At 45.7% G+C, this 18,365-nt stretch overlaps 1 protein-coding gene across 1 annotated transcript in view; it reads left to right on the top strand.

Annotated features, from left to right (window-relative positions):
- The window catches only part of Galnt14 (polypeptide N-acetylgalactosaminyltransferase 14), a 286,185-nt gene that overhangs the window by 215,352 nt on the left and 52,468 nt on the right, over positions 1-18,365 (top strand). The window contains exon 3 of the mRNA XM_028778972.1: positions 18,212-18,310. Within this exon, the coding sequence (XP_028634805.1) occupies positions 18,212-18,310 (99 nt within the window). The remainder of the gene's footprint in view (positions 1-18,211; positions 18,311-18,365) is intronic.

Below are 18,365 nucleotides of genomic sequence, written 5' to 3'. Positions count from 1 at the left end.
GTGGTTATTACGGTCACTTCCAGTTCCATCTGCTGCATCATACATACTTCTTCCAGTAAGATTGCGTGCAAGAACTGACTTAGGAGCGGAATCAGGTTGGAGGCTATTTCCAGAAACATGACACCTTCCTGCTTTGCAGTCTCTTCCTCCCACCCCTATTGCCCTGAATTAATCTTTACCTCCACAAACTCCCCTTCCGAGCCAGACTCGAGGACCCTCCAAAACCATTAGCACTGTCTTTTAATAGTGCCACCTCGTCAGTTTCCTCCAGCCAGTCTTCCCTACTTTTTCTCAGCGTGGAGGTAGTCAGGCCTCTCCTGACCTGAGGTTCTAGCATCTATTGGTCAGATCTGTTTTGTCAATTGTCAGACCTGTCTTTTACACTGGAAGCACATTCTGTATTAGCACAACAGCATTGAAACCATTTGCTGCTGAGTAGGGCATGGCTTGTATGTGGCAGTTCAGCATAGTCACTTGCCTGAGTGTGTTACCTGGAATAGGGACCTAGAACCTTCACACTTCTCATCTTTGACACCTACAACTCACCACATGACAGTCCCCTCCCCTCCAGTACTTTAAAGAACCATTGGTTTGTGATATATGAGACATACACCCCTAACGCTGGGTAGAAACAGTGCTAGTAGATACTAGGGCCAGGGTATCTGGATTATTCCTAAATAAAAGAATGAATGATCCAGGATATCCTCCTAGTAAAGCTTTAGACTTATGTAGCAGTTTACATCTCTTGCAATGTCCTCTTTGGTCCTGGATGAAGGGAACATGTCAGGAAAGGAAGCTGAGGCTCAGGAAAGGGACCTGGAGCACTAAAAGCAAGACTAGATTTTCAAACTATGAAAATTTAGGTCAGTTACTGAAACTTCTCAAGACTCCATTTCTTCATCCATACAATGGGAATAATGATTTCCACACTCTATAGTAGTAGAAGAAAGCAAGGTAGGGTCAGAGGAGGAAAGGTAATGGCGAATGCAAGATAAGCATGTACAAACACTGGCTCAGAGCTTCCGCCTGCCCTCTTTGGTTCGATGCTGCTCTTGCTCTTTGTGCATTGCACTGAGCTCAGCTCAAGGATGGTTTGGAAGAGAGCGTGCTGGCAGGAAGTCCTTGAAGAGCTCCTGGACTCCTTACACCGAGAATTCCACTTGAATGTCAAACTTACTTTAAAAGCTGGAAAGCAACAAAGAAGTAGGAAGGCATTCGCAACAGTTCATCTGGTGGAGTTTACACTTAAAAGATGCTGAGGAGAGAAGCCAAGGCCAAAAGAAGTGATTTAGGGCTCAGGGCCAGCAAGTACAAAATGTGTTTGACAAGAGATGAAAAGAGCAGGAGAGGAGATGACAGCTGTAGGTGGGAGAAGCTGGAGAAGGGAGGCCCAATCCCAGCGTGGTGACAGACAGTGGAATGGCACAAGGAGAGCCACATGTGAGGCCTGAGGTGGCTAGAAAGCCAGATGAACGTTGGTGTAAGGAGGAGCCCTTTAGCGCCGGGCCAGCCTCTATGCTAGCAAGAAGTAAGGTCTGTAAATGCCAGAGGTGGATATCTTGGGTATCTCTGAGAACACAAGAAGAAGCCCTTATACCAAAGGAGGCTCTATCACAAACTGTTCTTGCTTTCTTGTCTGCTCCAGAAATAAACCTTCAGATGGCCAAAGTAGCCACACTGTCACTTCCTCTTGACCCCAGTCCCTCAGCCTGAGTCTCCTTCATTGGTCATTCACATACTTTCCTGAGCCTGCCTGGGTCAGCTCCCCAGACAGAGAACCTGACGCCTCTTAGCTCTCAGATCTGCTCCCTCCTAGGCTGTCCTTCTGTACACCATTTGAGCTGAGCCAGAGACCCTGGAATCATGCTCTTCTTTTGCTCTATGTTTTGTCCAGCCCACTTTCTAGAGATCTCTGAGTCTCTGTGCACTCTGCCCAGCTCTGTGGCTCATCCCTCCCTCTCAGGTGACTAGCAACCCCAAAAACCCTACTGGCTTAGCCCTGAGGGGCACCTATTCAAGATCACACTCCCACAATCTAGAGCTTTCTAAAAGCAGACTCATGGTGCCTCATCTTACACTCTTTTCTGACAGTGTGCATGTGTTTCCCCACAGCCTTGCAAAAGGCAGGCCAGGGCTCATTTTCTGGCTGAAACAAAAGGTGGGCTCCTTTGTTCCCTGCTCTTCTCTCTGCTAAGGACACTCCCTCATCTTTCAGTAATTCAGACAGTATGTCTCTTCTCTGGGATAATCTTAGTCTAAATCCAGCATCTCCCACACACTAGCATCCATCTCTGAAAAAAAACCTATCACCCCAAATTTGTAAGAATCCATTCCCTCTCTGTCTCCGACCCAAGCTTTGACGGACATGTGTCAGGGTTGCTGACCTCTTTTTGTATCTCCAGAGTCCAGTGCAGTCACTGGCTGTCACTCTCTGTTCATCAGAATCAGCACTATGAACAGGAACTCAAAGTGTACCTTAAATCCATTCCCAAACTCTCTATTGGAAACAATGTCTGGGAGTGCAGGGGTGGGAAGGAATCCTCAGAACAGAATGAGAAAATCAAATCATGGGAAATTTAAAGCCACCTTCACTCCACAAAGGACTCTCGTGTTCACTCATAAATCCGGGACCATAATCGGCAAGCATTTATTGATCATACTGTTCCCCTGACATGTGCCAGGGACCTTATATATGTGCTCTCGGCTAAGCCTCACAACTTTGCTATGATCCTAGTTTTAGAGATGAGGAAATTGACTCTGGCAGGTAAAGTAACTTGCCTGTAAGGAATATAAAAATGTAGGAAAGTGGTCCTGCCCATAGGAAGGCAGAGTCTCCCTACAGAGATGGACAGCTTTGTGGATAGGGTCAGTTCATATGATGTGTGGTGGAGAAAGGGCTTTAGACCGCGGGATACACAGTACCTACAACTACACACCTGGGGTAAAAGGACAGCGGATGATGTCAGTAGGGCACAGCCAAGAGATATGGGTGAGATGGTTTAGTGGGACAGAAGGCTCCTATGAGGGAACTGTTAAAGGGGGAAGTATTTGAGAGCATGCAACTGTAAGCAGAGAATCTTTAGGAATGATATATGACAGATCTGGGACACAGGTCAGACATGGGAGAGCAAAAAGGAGGGGATGGAGACAGATTTTGGGAGGGGTTCACTCAGAGGGTATTAACTTAGGAAGGTAAGAAGCCTTTGCTCTTTTGTTTCCTGACCCCAAAGAGCTTTTCCAAGGGACAGATTATCAAGAGTCCCTGGGGAAGAGATACTGGATACTTGGCCCTTAAGAGAAGCATACCTGAGCTCAAGACCCCAAGTCTGGCCTTTCCTTAGTGCCATAAGTATAGTTCTGATCTCTCTTCCCTTGTCAGGAAGTTTCTCCTCTTGAGCAAAAGAAGGCCATAGTTCACTGAGTCTGTCGTTGGGAAGTCTAGGAAATATGTGCAAGCATCAGGAAACAGGAAGAGGACACATCATTCTCTAGCCTATAATTTTCTATCTTTCTAGAACATTCTACTATGTAGTCTTTAGGACATAAAATGGAAACAAAGGCTGATATTAAATAAGACTTGAATCCATGTCTTAGTTAGGGTTTCTATTGCTGTGATGAAACACCATTACCACAAAGCAAGTTGAAGACCAAAGGGTTTATTCAACTTATGCTCCCACAGTACTGTTCAACATTGAAGGAAAGTCAGAACAAGAACTCCAGGGCAGGATCCTGGAGGCAGGAACTCATGCAGAGACCATGGAGGGGTGCTGCTTACTGGCTTGCTTCTCATGGCTTGCTCAGCCTGCTTTCTATAGAACCCAGGATCACTAGCCCAGGGATGGCCCCACCCACCATGGCCTGGGCCCTCCTCCATCAATCAGTAATTAAGAAATTACCTTACAGCTGGATCTTACAGAGGCATTTTCTCACTTGATGCTCCTTCTTCACTGATGACTCTAGTTTGTGTCAAGTTGACATAAAACCATCCAGAACAATCGGTGAGTCCGATATCCCTCAAGGGTATGGGAACAAGGTGTGTGAAGCACTGAGTGGGGAGTCAGAGTGTCTGGTTTTAGACTAGTTTTTGCTGTTTACTGTCTCCTCTATGGTGAGAGAGGAGCTATGTGCCACCTACCCGGGGAATCACTGTGAACATTTAGAGCTCCGTGAAGAGTACCTGAGATAGAACAAGCATTCGGTAAGCATATCTATTATTACTATTGTGCCATGTGACTCTAGCAGGGCTAAAATAAGACATGAAGGCGCCCTGCTCCCAGACACCAAAGATCTTTTTCAGGAAACACTCAAAAATAAGTCTTGGCCTATCCCCAACACTTTCTGGTCCCAGGAAGAAGCTTCTGCATTTATAGAACCTTTGGAGAACACTCGCCTTCACACACACACACACACACACACACACACACCCTTTCCATCTGGGTAGTATTGGGTACTAATTGGCCTAGGTGCTAGTACCAAAGGGTACCATCTTCACAGTGTACACAAGCTGAGACGGAGCAATCCCCCTCTACACTGCTTCCAGCCCAGCTTCTGTCTTCCATTCACTTTTAAGTGTCTGTTCAGCACCAAAGACCTAAACTGGCTCACCGTGTGAGCCTAGTGCACAGTGGAACAATGGTTATTTCTTGAGGTCCAACTCAAAAGGAGGAATCGTGTTCTCTAGGGCAAGTGGGTACTGTGAGCCCCTATTGCACTTGTCTGCACATGACACAGAGATGTCCAAAGAGTTGAATTAGAGCTGGCGATAAAAAAGTCCTTACAGAGGAATAACCACAGCACTAAGAACAGAGGGGTGTGTGCTGGTCTCAAGAGCAGGAGGCATCCTGTCTTCCATGTCAGTATGTGTGTTTTTGGCAGAGGTTGGGCAGACAAAGGCGAATCACGATCTAATCTGATGGATCATTAAACTGTCCATTCAGATGCTAGTTGGTAAATTAGTCCAAGTCTGACTTGCAGAGCTGAGGGAGAAAAGAGACAGTGCGGAAGATTTCACTAAGGCTGACTTTTACAGATAATAGTCTATATCAATTACTTTGAGAGTGTGGCCTTTTTTGGTATTTCAACACTGTCTTAGTTTTGGCTTTATTGCCTTCAGCACCAACATCTTCCATATTCCTACTAGAATGGCCCATTAAGCCCCACTTCAGGCATTCCATTGCTTTCCATATCGAAAATTCCAAAATCCACATTCCTCCAAACAAAAGCATAGTCAGTCCTATCACAGCAATATCCCAGCCCTGGTACCAACTTCTGTCTTAGTTAGGGTTTTATTGCTGTGAAGAGACAACATGACCAAGGGAATTCATCTACATAAAACATTTAATTGGGGCTGGCTTACAGTTTCAGAGCTTCAGTCCATTATCATCATGGCGGGAAGCATGGCAGGATGCAGGCAGACATGGTGTTGGAGGAGCCAAGAGTTCTACATCTTGATTCATAAACAGCAGAAGGTTACTGTTTTTCACAGGGAGTCAGGAGGGGACTGGATCTGACTGGCCAGACTTGAACATATATTTGAGACCCAGAAGCCCTGACTCTACAGTGACATACTTCTACTAACAAGATTACACCTCCTCCAGTAAGGCCACACCTCCTAATAGTGCCACCTCCCATGGGTCAAGCACAATCAAACATCACAGACACCATTTCTTTTATACAATGATGATGGTAGATGATAGATGTGAAATTAACTTCAACAATGTAGTTTATTTACCCCAAAATGCCAAGTAGTATCATTTCAACATGTTGTTTATATAAAATCAAGCTATCAAAAGAGTTGACACTCTTTTTCGTTGAAATCTTGGATAGATTTTATATTCATAGCTAATTTCCACTCAGTCTATACACAGTTCACTTGCTCAGTAGTCGCAGGTGGCCAGTGGCTGCCATATTGAACCATAGTCCCGTGAGATTCAGTCTCTCACATGAAGAAGAATTGTTCATCTTTCCTGAGACTTTGGCAAATGTGAACACCCTGCCTTTTAAACCAGGCTGAGTATCTCCTACACAATAGCACAGCAGGCATTATCCCAAATGCTCTCTCAGAACCACGATGGCCCAACACATCCTCCTTACTTCACAGTGGCCTTATGCTCTAACCTGTGACTCTTCTTTACTTTTTATGGCTTGCTTGGTCTCTACCTTCCTGACCTTATCCCTCTCCTTTGTGTTGACATCACCCATTGGTTGATAAAGGACATTTTCCTCTGTAGCCCCCTGGGCACCCCACCTGCAGCCACTTCACTTGTTCATATACTCATTCTTCAGGCCTGGATTGTTTTCATCGACTGTGTTTAGTCATCACGCTAGGGGCAGAGTTATAACTATAGGTAAGTCTTTGTTTACACTGCCACCATAGTCAGTAGAGGACACAGGAAAGTAACTTCACAATGCTTGGTAGTAAATTTCAGCAATGGGATGAAGGCAGAATCCTAGCAAGGCAAGATAAGGAGAGGAGAAAAATAAAACCTGACCAGACCGTAAAGCAGTGGTTGTCAATCTGCGGGTCATGAGCCACTTAGTTTCATAATAAGTATCCCAAATACCAGATATTTATATTACAATTCATAGCAGTAGCAAAATTACAGTATAAAGTAACAATGAAATAATTTTATGGTTAAGGGTCACCACAACATGAGGAACTACATTAAAGAGTCATAGCATTAGGAAGGTTGAGAATCACTGCCTTAGAGGAAAAAACATACATTTCATAAACACAGGAGAGGGATGATGCCTACAGGGATCCAGAGCGGACAAAAGAGCAGGTCAAGCATTGTGTGTGGGTGGAATACTGAGGGTACAGTAGACTGGAGTCCAAAGAATAAAGGATGGGGCAGTAAACTATGATTGGGCATCTCGGCTATATTTTGTGAACAGTTAGATAGCTCAGAAAGGTGCAAAGGCTGCAGCTTTACATAGATCACTCTAGCAGCTGAGGATCCAGTGGATTGCAAGGAGATAGAGTCAGTTAGGAAGTTGCTACAGTCATCTAGAAAAGACAGGATGGTAACATGGAGAAACAGCCAGACAGAAAGATAAGGAAGATGCATTGCCAAGCTAGATTTAATTAGGGTGGGCAAGGAAGAGAGAGACTCGAGGTTAGAAACCATTTCTTCTGCTTGGGCATATGGTAGATGATGGGCCGTGGCATTCAGTCACATAGGAGAAGCTGAGTGTAAGTGAAGAACTCATTCATGAGGATACCCAGAAGATGATGCTTATCAGTGAGTTAAAAGTGGAGCATTAGCAAACACTTGGGCAAGTGATAGCCCAGAAAGAAGGAAGATTGAGAAAAGTATAACTTAGGAGAAAGACTTTGCAGAACAGCAGAATTTCCAATGGGAGAAGAATAAGAAAGGAAGATACGGCAATGAAGGGGACAGCCATGCTAGAGTTATCTCACCAAGGCTGAAGGCAAAGAACAAAGTAAGTGGTCCATAACATGAGAAGAAAGATGAAAGTTTGGAAGATTCATTTGAATTAGCATCGTGAAGAAGTGATGGGAATCTTGGCAGAGGTATCCTCACAGGAGAGGGTGGTAAAAGGGCCCTTAAAGACTGTGGTGGCTGATGATAGCATTGTGTGGACAGGGCCTGTCTGTGCTGTCTGATAAGGTTCTCCAAGTCTGGGTGATTTAAGGGAGCTGAGTAAGTTTAGTGACTAGAAGAATAAAAAACGTATCTCTGCCACACAGTAATCACCTTGGGTAGGTCAGTCCACTGTTATGGGCCTCAGTTTCTTCATTTAAAAAAAAAAACAGGAAGCAGCTGGAGGCAATGGTTTCTATGCTGATTTATATCACACAGAATTCTGTTTGGTATAATATGTGGTATGTTTTACTAAATCAATAGCTGTATTTGATTTTCCTGTATGTACTAGGTGAAAGAGACCAGTGCAAGGAAGCAGCTGGGCTAGGTTTTGAGGCAGAAGTTTAGGTAATAGAGAACCCCCAGAGGTTTCATAACCTTTCACAGGCTCATAGTCATTGGTGAGACACCAAGAGTAATAGTTTACAAAGCGAATCTGACCCTCTTCTATCATCTACCCTTGTCTACCTTGTTCACCTATCATGTAGACATCTCCCAGAAATACTGTCCAGCAGCTCATGGTGAGGGGCCAACTAATAGGTGACCTTCAAAGCCCTTCCTGGACAGATATTACAAATACCAATCACGGTTTCATTTTGTGGGGGCAAAGGTGGGGTCAAAGAAAAGCTGCCAGCTCTTGGTGGTGACTGAAAACCATAAATGGAGACAGAGGGAGAGCATTTAATCGAGTCCGAGTAATGTGACCTCATATCCTACCGCCCCCTCCCTACTTAGCTTCCTAGTTTGTCGTGACAGACCCCGTGGGACTCTCTTACTTTGCCAGGAGGCAGGATGTTCAGAACTGATTTCTGGGATCATCATTCTGATCTACAGCCTGCAATTAATCAGGCCGTGGAAGTGGCCTAGAAGTGTCAAGGCATAGATTTTCTGAGATTTCTGATGCTTCTGGAAGTAGATAGCTAATAAATCCAGGAGGTGTTGATATTCTCCAAAGAACAAGAAGTGAAGACCCAGAACTGGACTGACAGAGAGACTTTTCTAGGAATATGGCAGTAGCTAGAGGCAAGGGAATGCAACATGTTGGCCTAACTAGGGCTGTCTGGGGACCAGGTACCCTGCAGAATGGCCTTGTAGATTGGAAAGGAGGTGTGTCTGGGACAGCATCTAGGACAGCATTTATTTTAGCTTACAGTTCTCCAAGGGCATGTAGCCTCAATGCACTAGGACATCCATTGGATAAAACAAATTTACTTCTGCCATTCTAGGTGGTCCCAGCAAGAAGTGAGAAAGAAAACAATCATTCCAGGTGGCACACAATTGTCAGATTTCAACGCATGCTAGACTATGAAAGGAACATCTGAACTGGAGGCCATCCTAGAACACTTAGTGAGACAATATCTAAAGAAAGGAGGAAATGGAGGGAAGGAAGAAGGGAAGGAGAGAGGAAGAAAGAAAAAAAAGAAAAAGACCATTCAAATACGAAGTTCTCTCTGCATGTAGAATCCCCAAGGCCTCATTTCCTAATATCGTCTTGTGAGTGGAAGCCACCAGAGCATGAACAAAGGGACCCATGGGGACTCTTAGACCACAGTGTGTTGAAGAGAGACAGAACAGGATGTAATTCCATGGCTCTTCCTCCAAGTACTGAAGGGAAATGGTGCTTTACCCAGGGGAGCATGATGATGATGATGATGGTGATTTCCTCCTCCTCCTTCTTCTTCTTTCACTGTAGCCAAGGATACCTGTATTTATAGCTTACAGCAGCAGTTCTCAACTTATGGGTGCAACCCCCATAGGGGTCACATATCAGATATCCTGTATATCAGATATTTACATTATGATTCATATAGGTTGTAAAATTACATTTATGAAGTAGCAATGAAAGAATTTTATGGTTGTGGGTCATCACATGAGGAACTGTCTTAAAGGCTCACGACATTAGGAAGCTTGAGAACCACTAAACTGCTTAAGATGGCTTCTATCTTCTCATAGTTCCTATAGGTCAGCCATCTGTGGTGTAAGTGAGTCCCCGACTTCAGGGAGCCTCCTATTGGAGCTGCTCCCAAGGCGTCATCTAAGACTGTTGTCATCCCAGAGGTTGACTGGAAGATGAATATCTTCCAAGTTCCTTCACATGGCTTTTGGTGAGATTCGGTTAACCACATCCATGTGTGGAGCTCTGTAACATGGTAGTGTGTTCTTCCAAAGCATGTAAATCAGGCTCTTGTAACTTAGTCACAAGAGGGTGAGAAATAACGTATCTCTATTTTCTCCATGTCTTTCATTCCAGAGCCAGAGAGGTAAAGGAAAACACAAGCATTTGACTCTCAGTAAGAATGGGAGAGAGTTGTGTGTGGCCAAGGGTACAAGCTGTCTGAGTGGGGTGGGGAGGACCCTTCTTGTTCTGTCTCCATCAGCTTTGACATCTTTGTCATTCTTTCCAACCTAGGACATGCCTCAGAGATACATTGACTCTTCTTCCTTCTCATCAGCAACTTGCAGTGCTCCATGCGTGAGGAAGATGGATGAAGGGAGACAGCAACCTTGGGCCCAAGTGACCTTTCCTTAGATATATTCAGCTCCTCAGAAGGGAGTCACCAGGTTCAGCCCCCTAAGGGAATGGGTTATACAAAGAGGTACGGATTGAAGGCAATCTTTGAAGCTCCTTTCCACAGTGCCTAACCAAGGTCCTCCACCTGTCTGCTTTGGCCTGCCTTTTCTATTCTGAATACGCTGAGATCCAATAGCATGTGTCATTGTAACAGTATAGCAGGTCTTAGTATTATCTGAAATGTCTATTATGAGACAGGGGATTTCGCTAACACTGAGAGAGTGGCTGCTGAGGCAAGAAGGAGGCGCCGTATATGTTTATGCGGATGAACAAATTAATCTGCATGTGAAATCCCAGTGAAATCGACACGAAATAAAAATTTCATGCCTTCTGGTATATCTGTGTTACCCATGAAATGAGATTAAAAGGAATTTCTGATTTTATATTCATCATACTTTCTATGCTGTCCGCATCTCGCCCTTCTGAAGAGTTGGGTGTGAACTTAAGGGTCAGCCACAGAGTAGGAAGTTTGCATTTTACGTTCATCTCCCTTTTTTCTCCTGACATTAGATGTCCTTCTATGAAACAGAGCTCAGAGTGGATTAGATGTTCTGTGCTTAAAAAACAAGATCTGATTCCAAAAGCCAGAAGTAAACTCACTGCACTCTGTTCTGAGGAAGCTGCCATGCAGGAAAGGTCACCGGGCCCAAAGCTGGCTGGCTCCTTCCACCTGTCTTCTTCCTGTCCTGAGAGCTCTGTGCTGGTGAGGTGGAGGGAGAAGAGATGGTGTGTCTCTGAGGCTTCTCCTGGGCCAGAATGGATGACAACAAGAATGTCAGATGGAAGTAGAGAACGGAGGATGTTCCCCACCCCCACCTCACCTGCTTGCACAGGGGACTCCCTTAGGCACACACAACTCTCTTCCAGGAAATCAGCCCCACCCCTATTAGCAGTCATGTGCCTGCGCTTTCCTTAGCCTCTCTGGATCCAAAGTTAAGGAAATGGAGCTTACGGGGATCATTTATTTTCTCAACCTGGGACCAGCCTTCTCCAGAACAAGCAGAAGTGTGGGGGTTAGAAAGAAAACCAGGTTCTGTGTGGGATCAGATGCCCAAGAAAACCATTTGACTCAGTCTTCCAACAGACACATGGTTCCTACCCAGTAAGACTCCTAGTTGGCAACGTCTCTCTTGGGATAACCCCAGAAAAGGGTTCCCTCATCTTCCTGTCCCTGCACAGTAACACAAGATGTTTTCCCCTCCTAGGCAGATCTCTAGTTTCTAGAACTCAGTAAAAATAGTATAAAGAGGTACAGAACAGACACGTGTAACAACTGAGTAAGTCTAGCATGAGGGTATTATTATAGCATGGGATAAACCCAGCAAATCTGGCTCTAGTCCCCTTCACAAGATCCAGTAAATTATTTAGCCTTTCTGTCTGCCATCTTGGTCCTCCTTAGTCCATCATGGTGGGAAGAGACTGGTGAATCGTACGTATCATGGTAGACAGGGAGGAAAAATGGAAGAACAGACCTTTAAAGACACACCCTCAATAACCTATTTCCTCCAACTGGGTCCTCTCCCTCCCAACATAGCAGCATCTCTCACTGGGACAGCCCAACATTCAAGACATGGAAATTCAAAGCACTTCATACTTGACAGCGTATCTGTGTCACCCATGAAATGAGATTAAAAGATGAGCAACATGAACGGGGCTAATGAAGGATGTGTCCATTGCAGGGCTGAGCCAATGTGAGGGAGCATTTCAGGTTCAAACCATGACAATAGTGAACCTGGAAAACAATGGACACTTCCTAAGCTACTGTGACATCGCATACGTGAGATATTCCACTGGCAATAAGGGTTCCACTCGTGGTCATTTAAGTCCACTCTGTGGAGGATATTGTCACCACCATTAACCAGGAGACTATGGGTCAGGGCCGGGAAATCATTACTGAACTCCAGTCAACTGTTTAACCTGAGAGTCCCCCTTGCCAGCCTGTCTGATTCTTAATGTACATATTGCCTATTTGCACAACAGCCTCTACCCCACTCTGGCCAGGCTGCCCACTCAGTAACTACCTTTAGCCTCTTTCTTCCAGGGTGCCAGATCCCGTTTCCAGGCTCCCAGCCACTGAGCAGCTCTCCGTTATACCGACCTCATAGTAATAATAATTATGTTTTCACTCTATTTTAAAGTTAGCTGGCTTGCCTCTCTTATCACTCCCTCTGGTTATTATGCTCGAGCATAAAAGTCCTGAATGTTTATAATTTATGATCAAGTATTTTCTATCAGCATGTGGTGAGAGGAAGACCATGTGTTCTAGGGCCATGGGGACCACTAAAAGCTCCCAACTCATTAACAAAACGGGGGTGACCATGACGGTCATCATCCTCTCCCTCACAGGCAGCTGTAGTGTTTTACGATCGTGTGAAATACAATGGAAGGCATCGTGAACATCATTACTGATGGGGATAATGGACAGGCATGTTTCTAATATACTGCGGTTGTCATGTTCATTTAGGTGTGGGGTGTGGGCAGGACACAGCGATTCACAGTGGGGTAAAAGAAGGGAGGATTAAGGCTTCTCCCATGCCTAGGGTTGACCTCAGAAGTACTCCCTGGAATCACCTGCCAGTGACACTGAATCCTCTTGAGCTGGGACTACAGGAGGGATATTGAGTCTCACCTTAATTTAGAAAAAGCATGGGTCTCCAATGAGCCCGTCAAAAAAGAAGGGCACAAAACTGTGTTTAAAATCAGTCTCGGGGAACATGTTATTCAGAAGCTTCTGTGGTGGGATTATCTTGCCTCAAACAGCACACAGATACACGATCACATGGACACACACCACACACACACACACACATACACACACACTCACTTCAATTTCCCCACATAGCTAATGCTTCCTCTTAGCTCAGAAGATGACCTAAGCACCTCCCCCCATCTTCCCTACCGGGCTCCTCTCTTCACTAAACCCCCTGAATCTTTAATAAATCATCAGCATGCTTTCTCGTCCATCTGCTGGCGCCAGACGTCAGCACTGGCCGCCTTCTTCATTCCCCTCATGGCCCGAGAGACCTCAGTGTTTGATTAATCTTTTAGGTCCCTCCCACAGAGAGCCCACTTAGTGTCTGGGCTGACTCTCCTCTAAGGATACAGCTTTAAGGGTTTTTCTTAGGTTTCAGTCCACATTCTCAGTGTGTAGTGCTTGTCACTGAGCAGGCTGTGGGCCAGGCCTTGGATAGCAAGTGACTCCTTTGCAGGACTCATTGATGCCTGTGTGCTTCATGCCACTTGCCCTGAACTAGCCAGTCCGTGGAGCAGTACCAGCTCCATGGGACCTGGGGAGTACCCTCATCTCATGTGTGAACCAGATGTGTCCTTTGGGTGGGAGTTCTTAGCCTCAGTTTGCTTTTCTGCAGAGGCCGCTGTGAGTCCAGGCACTTTGGGCTACAGCAGAAGCAGGGAAGCTTGAGGAGGGATCTGAACCTGAGAATATGAAACACCATCTTCCCCACTGACCTCTGTGCTTATGCAGAGCAGCAGAGCACCTGGGCTTCCTGATATGACTCCAGACAAGGCTTGTGTCCTACCCATTTGGATATAGGAGCTTCGAGGCCTGGGATCATGGCACCTAGGTTCTAGCTGCTCCTTACAACCTTAAGAGTTCTGCTTCCCACCAACCTCCCTTCCTTTTCTACCCTGTGGGCTTACACCTCTAGTCAATACACACAATACTTCCCTTAGAGCAGTGGTTCTTAACCTTCTAAGTGTTGTTACTCTTTAATGCAGTTCCTCATGTTGTTGTGACCCCCAACTATAAAATTATTTTTGTTGCTACTTCGTAACTGTAATTTTGCTACTGTTACGAATGGCAATGCAAATATCTGATATGCAAGATATCTGACCCTGTGAAAGGGTCGCTCAGCTCTTAAGGGGTCACAACCCACAGATTGAGAAAAAGCTGCCTTAGAAGCTGGTTCAGCTATTTTCTGTTCCCATTTCTTTGGCACTTGCCAAATGCGTTGTGTGTGTTATCCACAGCCTTTACAGCCAGTCTGGAAGGAGAGCCTTCACCACATTTCACAGGCAACAGTATTGTAACTTAGAGAGGGGAAATGCCCTACCCTCGGGCTCACAGCAAGCTCTTGGTAAATGAAGATCCAAATCTAGACATGAGACCCAGGTTCACTGTCCTAGCACTGATGCTGCAGTACCCAAGCTCTGTCCCTCTCTTGCCTCTCACGGCTCCTTAGCCAGGGCCAGCACCAATGCAGATGCCCACCATGATACCATGCCAACATGAGGAAGATCCAGTTAGGCACAGCAGGAGTCACCTGCATATTTGGACTGATGTGACTGTCTGTCACCTTTTGCTACCTGTCATAATGATCAATGAGGAGAGATTTGCATGTTAGGGGTTATCATTTCCATTATCTGGGTGAAGAATCTAAAGATTAAGAAATCAAAGTCACAGGTAAGTAACCCCATGGCATACTTGCAGCATTTGATTCAAATGGCCTGTGCTTGCTGAAACTGGCTTCACCCAGAGCCTCTGTGCTAAAATCTTTGGTGGAAGAGTTTGGACTAACCCTGTTCCACAGAGAATCGAGTAGCAGCCTGCCGAGGTAGGCGATTTGCTCCAGGTCTCATGCTGGTAGATGGTGTCTCAAGCCCCAGACCAAGGGTCTGTGGGTTGTTCTGCCCCATTCTCTGTCCATCATCACCTTACCCTCTGGGGTCCAATATGTTTTCAATGGAGCCTTTTTCATATTTCAGGCAGTTAGCCTCTGCATGCACGCATGGGCTTCTAGGTCACCGTACATTGATATACCCATATCCCCAACTGGCATCTCTGAGGCAAGAAAAGTAGTTCCTGTGTTTAAATCCCGTAAGGTGGTACTGCCAAAGGCTACCATGCTCCCTCAACTTTCTCCAAGTAACTCGAATCATAAAAGCTGAGTCCTGACTACACAGGATCTCCAAGCATCTTCCCCTGTGGCAGAGCCACACAGCCAGATGTTCTGACAGCAGTGGTATTCGAGATCTCCTTTCTTTCCCGGAGAAAGAGCAGGAGGCTACACTAAGATCTCTCTGACTTACTTCCCTTTCCATGGGTATTTTGCCCCACCTACTTCCTGGTATCAGGCTTAGTCTTCCTGGAGTATTCATTGCTGCCCATCCCACTGCCAGGACCTTCTCCAAGACCCTCTGTAACTTCAGTGATCCTGTAACCTATCATGTAGGGACCACCATCCCCATTCCCTTCACCATTGCTCCCAGTGAGAGCTACGGCTAGGTCCAAAGACAGACAAGTAAGTCCACATTGTTTTTGGTAGAGGCTGTTTCCAAGCATTTCCCCTCCCCTTTTACAAGAGTTTCGAATGCTCAACAAATCATCCTTGATTAAACCAAGTGGCTTGAAGCCACAAAAGTCATGAACCATCCTCACTGTGTCTATGGGTCAGGAATTGGGAGGGAGCATCTTGACTGGACAGTCCGGGCTTAGCATCCCTCGCTAGGCTTCAGTCAGCAGTCTGTTGGAGTGGCTGACGTAGGCCTGGCTGGAGTGGGTGGACATGTTCCTGATGTGGTCCATTCCTACGGCTGGCTAGCTGATAGTGGTGAAGGCAAGGACCCTCAGCTTCTATGAAGATGTTTCTCTACAGGGATATCTGAATGTCTTCACAGCATAGCTGCTGGTTGCACTCCATATGGCCAAAAAAGAGGCTACAGAGCTTTCACGTAGTCACAGAGTATCACATCCACCATATCCTACTGGTTATATAAGGATTCAGGGAAGGAGGGGACTCCTCAAGAACATAAAACTTGTGGGTGGGAATCCCTAGAAGCCATCTGGAAGGCTGCAACATGTCTGAGAACCATAAAAAATTGGGTCTTCTGCTGACCTGGGCATGCAGGTCCTGATCTTCTTCTTTCTCTATAAAAGAGCATCTGGTATACATACACTCCCCTGTGAAGATGACAACATGGATTGAGCTATGGTTCTTCCCTGGATGAATTCAGTAAAGTTGGGGATATAGTCTCATCATGAGATATGCTTTAAAAAGAGACATCTTCCATATGTCTAGTATAAACAACAGGTCATTTGCCTCTTGGAGACTATGGAATGTTTTCCTAGAAAAGGGAAATCATTCCCTGAATCTTGAAGGATGACTAGGAACTCCTCAAGTCATAGAAAAATGGAGGACATTGCTCCGTATGGTACATGCAACAGCAGAGAGGTAGAGCGCATGTAAGGCTGTGGTTACAAAAGTCTTAAAGAGTAGGACATGAGTCTGGACTTTATATATCAGGAGCCACTTGAGGGATTCAGGCCAGAGAAGGACCTGACAGAGCCTTGTGGGACAGAGCTGGAAGGAAACCTATGAAGGAGGGAGCTTTGCTGAAACCATCATGACTTAGGGCTTATACTAACTGGGACACTGGGAGATGAAGAAAGGGCAGACATGCATATAGAAAAGCTGGGTTCTGGTGGGCCATGGCTCTGATGGAGATGCACCTCCAGCCATACCCTGGACATTCAACACATTTATTTTACACATGTTAACCATGGAGGCCAATTTATTGTATACAACTGAACGAGGAGGCAGGGTTAGCTTAGGTGGGAGTCGCTGTAGGTAGTCAGTTTCAGGTTATAGGCAGCCAGGAAGAAGAAGCTATGGTTGACCGATTTGCACACACTGCTTTTAGAGGATAGTCACCCATAATGTTTATACTTAGACCATGGGGAAGGCTTTGCCATTTTCCTGAGCCTCACCTGAGAAAGGCTTTGCCATTTGCCATGGATCTGAGGTTTGACCATGTCTGTGTGCATATCAACAGTGCGTATTCACATAGAACTTTATTTGCTTCCCACAGAGTTGCAGTGGGCTGGGAAGGAGTGGCATGGAGGAGAAGGCAGCTCTTGAGGTGGGACTAGATGTGTCTCTGGGAGGGGACAGGAAGATCCTCAGGCATGGTTTACCTCCACCACCATTTCTTTACCTTACTTTTTCCCCTAACTCTTGCTTCTGATCCTGGCTTTCCCCATGTCTATGCCATAAGCAAGCAGTATTTAAGCATTTGGCCCCACGGAATCATCAATGCAGCATCACTAGGGTAATCACGGGAGACATCAGTTCTTTTAGTCCAGGATTGGAGGTCTTGAGTGTTTCAGCCCCAGACTTGTGCGAGAATCTGGTTTAAGATGTGAGCCATATTTCCAGGAAGATCAAAAAGGCATCTTTGTCCAAATTAGTTCCAAACAACTCCACAGGACTCAGTCCCCTCAAAGCCTATCTGTGGGTCTCTGGACTTTGAGCTAAAAAGCTCAGGAAGAAATAGGAAAACTGAGAGCAAAAATCTGACCCACCAAGTACAGTCCTTACTTCTTCTTTTTAATGTTCCATAACCCCACCCATAATTGGGCCACCCCTGAAATCATGAAAAACAGGAGGAAATGTACACCCAGATGACAGCCCCCAGTGGCACTGGCCTCGCTTGGATGACCCATTTCCATTATTATAGCAATTCTCAGGCTGCGGCTACAATTTTCACTTGAGGCAAGGTATTAAATTGAAATTACCCCAGAGGTAATAGTCATTCAAAATAATCCTGGACACGTGAAAGCAAGTGGTTTCTCAGCATGAGACTTTATGGCTTAACTCAGGTTATATGGCTCTGCTTCTTTAAGTATGCCAGACTGGGAAGGGGCAGGGGACAGGGAGCCAGCCGTCAGAGAGGATCCACTCCCAAAGCTCCTGGTGCAGAAGTCAATATCATAAGGCTTCTGTTGGCTTGAGTCTACTCTTTGGCCAGAGGCTTGGGCAAGAAGGCTAAAAGGGGCCCAGATTTTGAGTAGAGTCCAAGACTTGGAGTTTTGTTTCTGCAACTGTTAGGAGATACTGTACTTGAACTCAGGAATGTGGAAGTAACCATACTTGTTTCTGTTTAAACTCCAAACCCAGGACAACCCCAGGTGGTGGGCATTTACCTTCAGTCATTCTCAGATGATGTCCATGGTCCCAGGCGCTTAGTTCTGTATTGCTCTCTGAGGTCTTACTTATCATCTGTCTTTGTTTGCCAGATGTTCACTGCTTGTGTATTGCACGGACCTTCCTCCCACCAGCATCATCATCACCTTTCACAACGAAGCACGATCCACCCTGCTCAGAACCATCCGCAGGTAAGCCATCTTCCTGTCTGGGAGTCAATGCTAACCTGGTACTTGGTCAAGACTG

The sequence above is a fragment of the Grammomys surdaster genome, unplaced genomic scaffold (assembly GCF_004785775.1).
Source record: "Grammomys surdaster isolate TR1022 unplaced genomic scaffold, NIH_TR_1.0 343, whole genome shotgun sequence".
Taxonomy (NCBI): domain Eukaryota; kingdom Metazoa; phylum Chordata; class Mammalia; order Rodentia; family Muridae; genus Grammomys; species Grammomys surdaster.
Note: the sequence above shows the minus strand (reverse complement) of the source record. Positions and strands in the feature narration are given on the sequence as shown.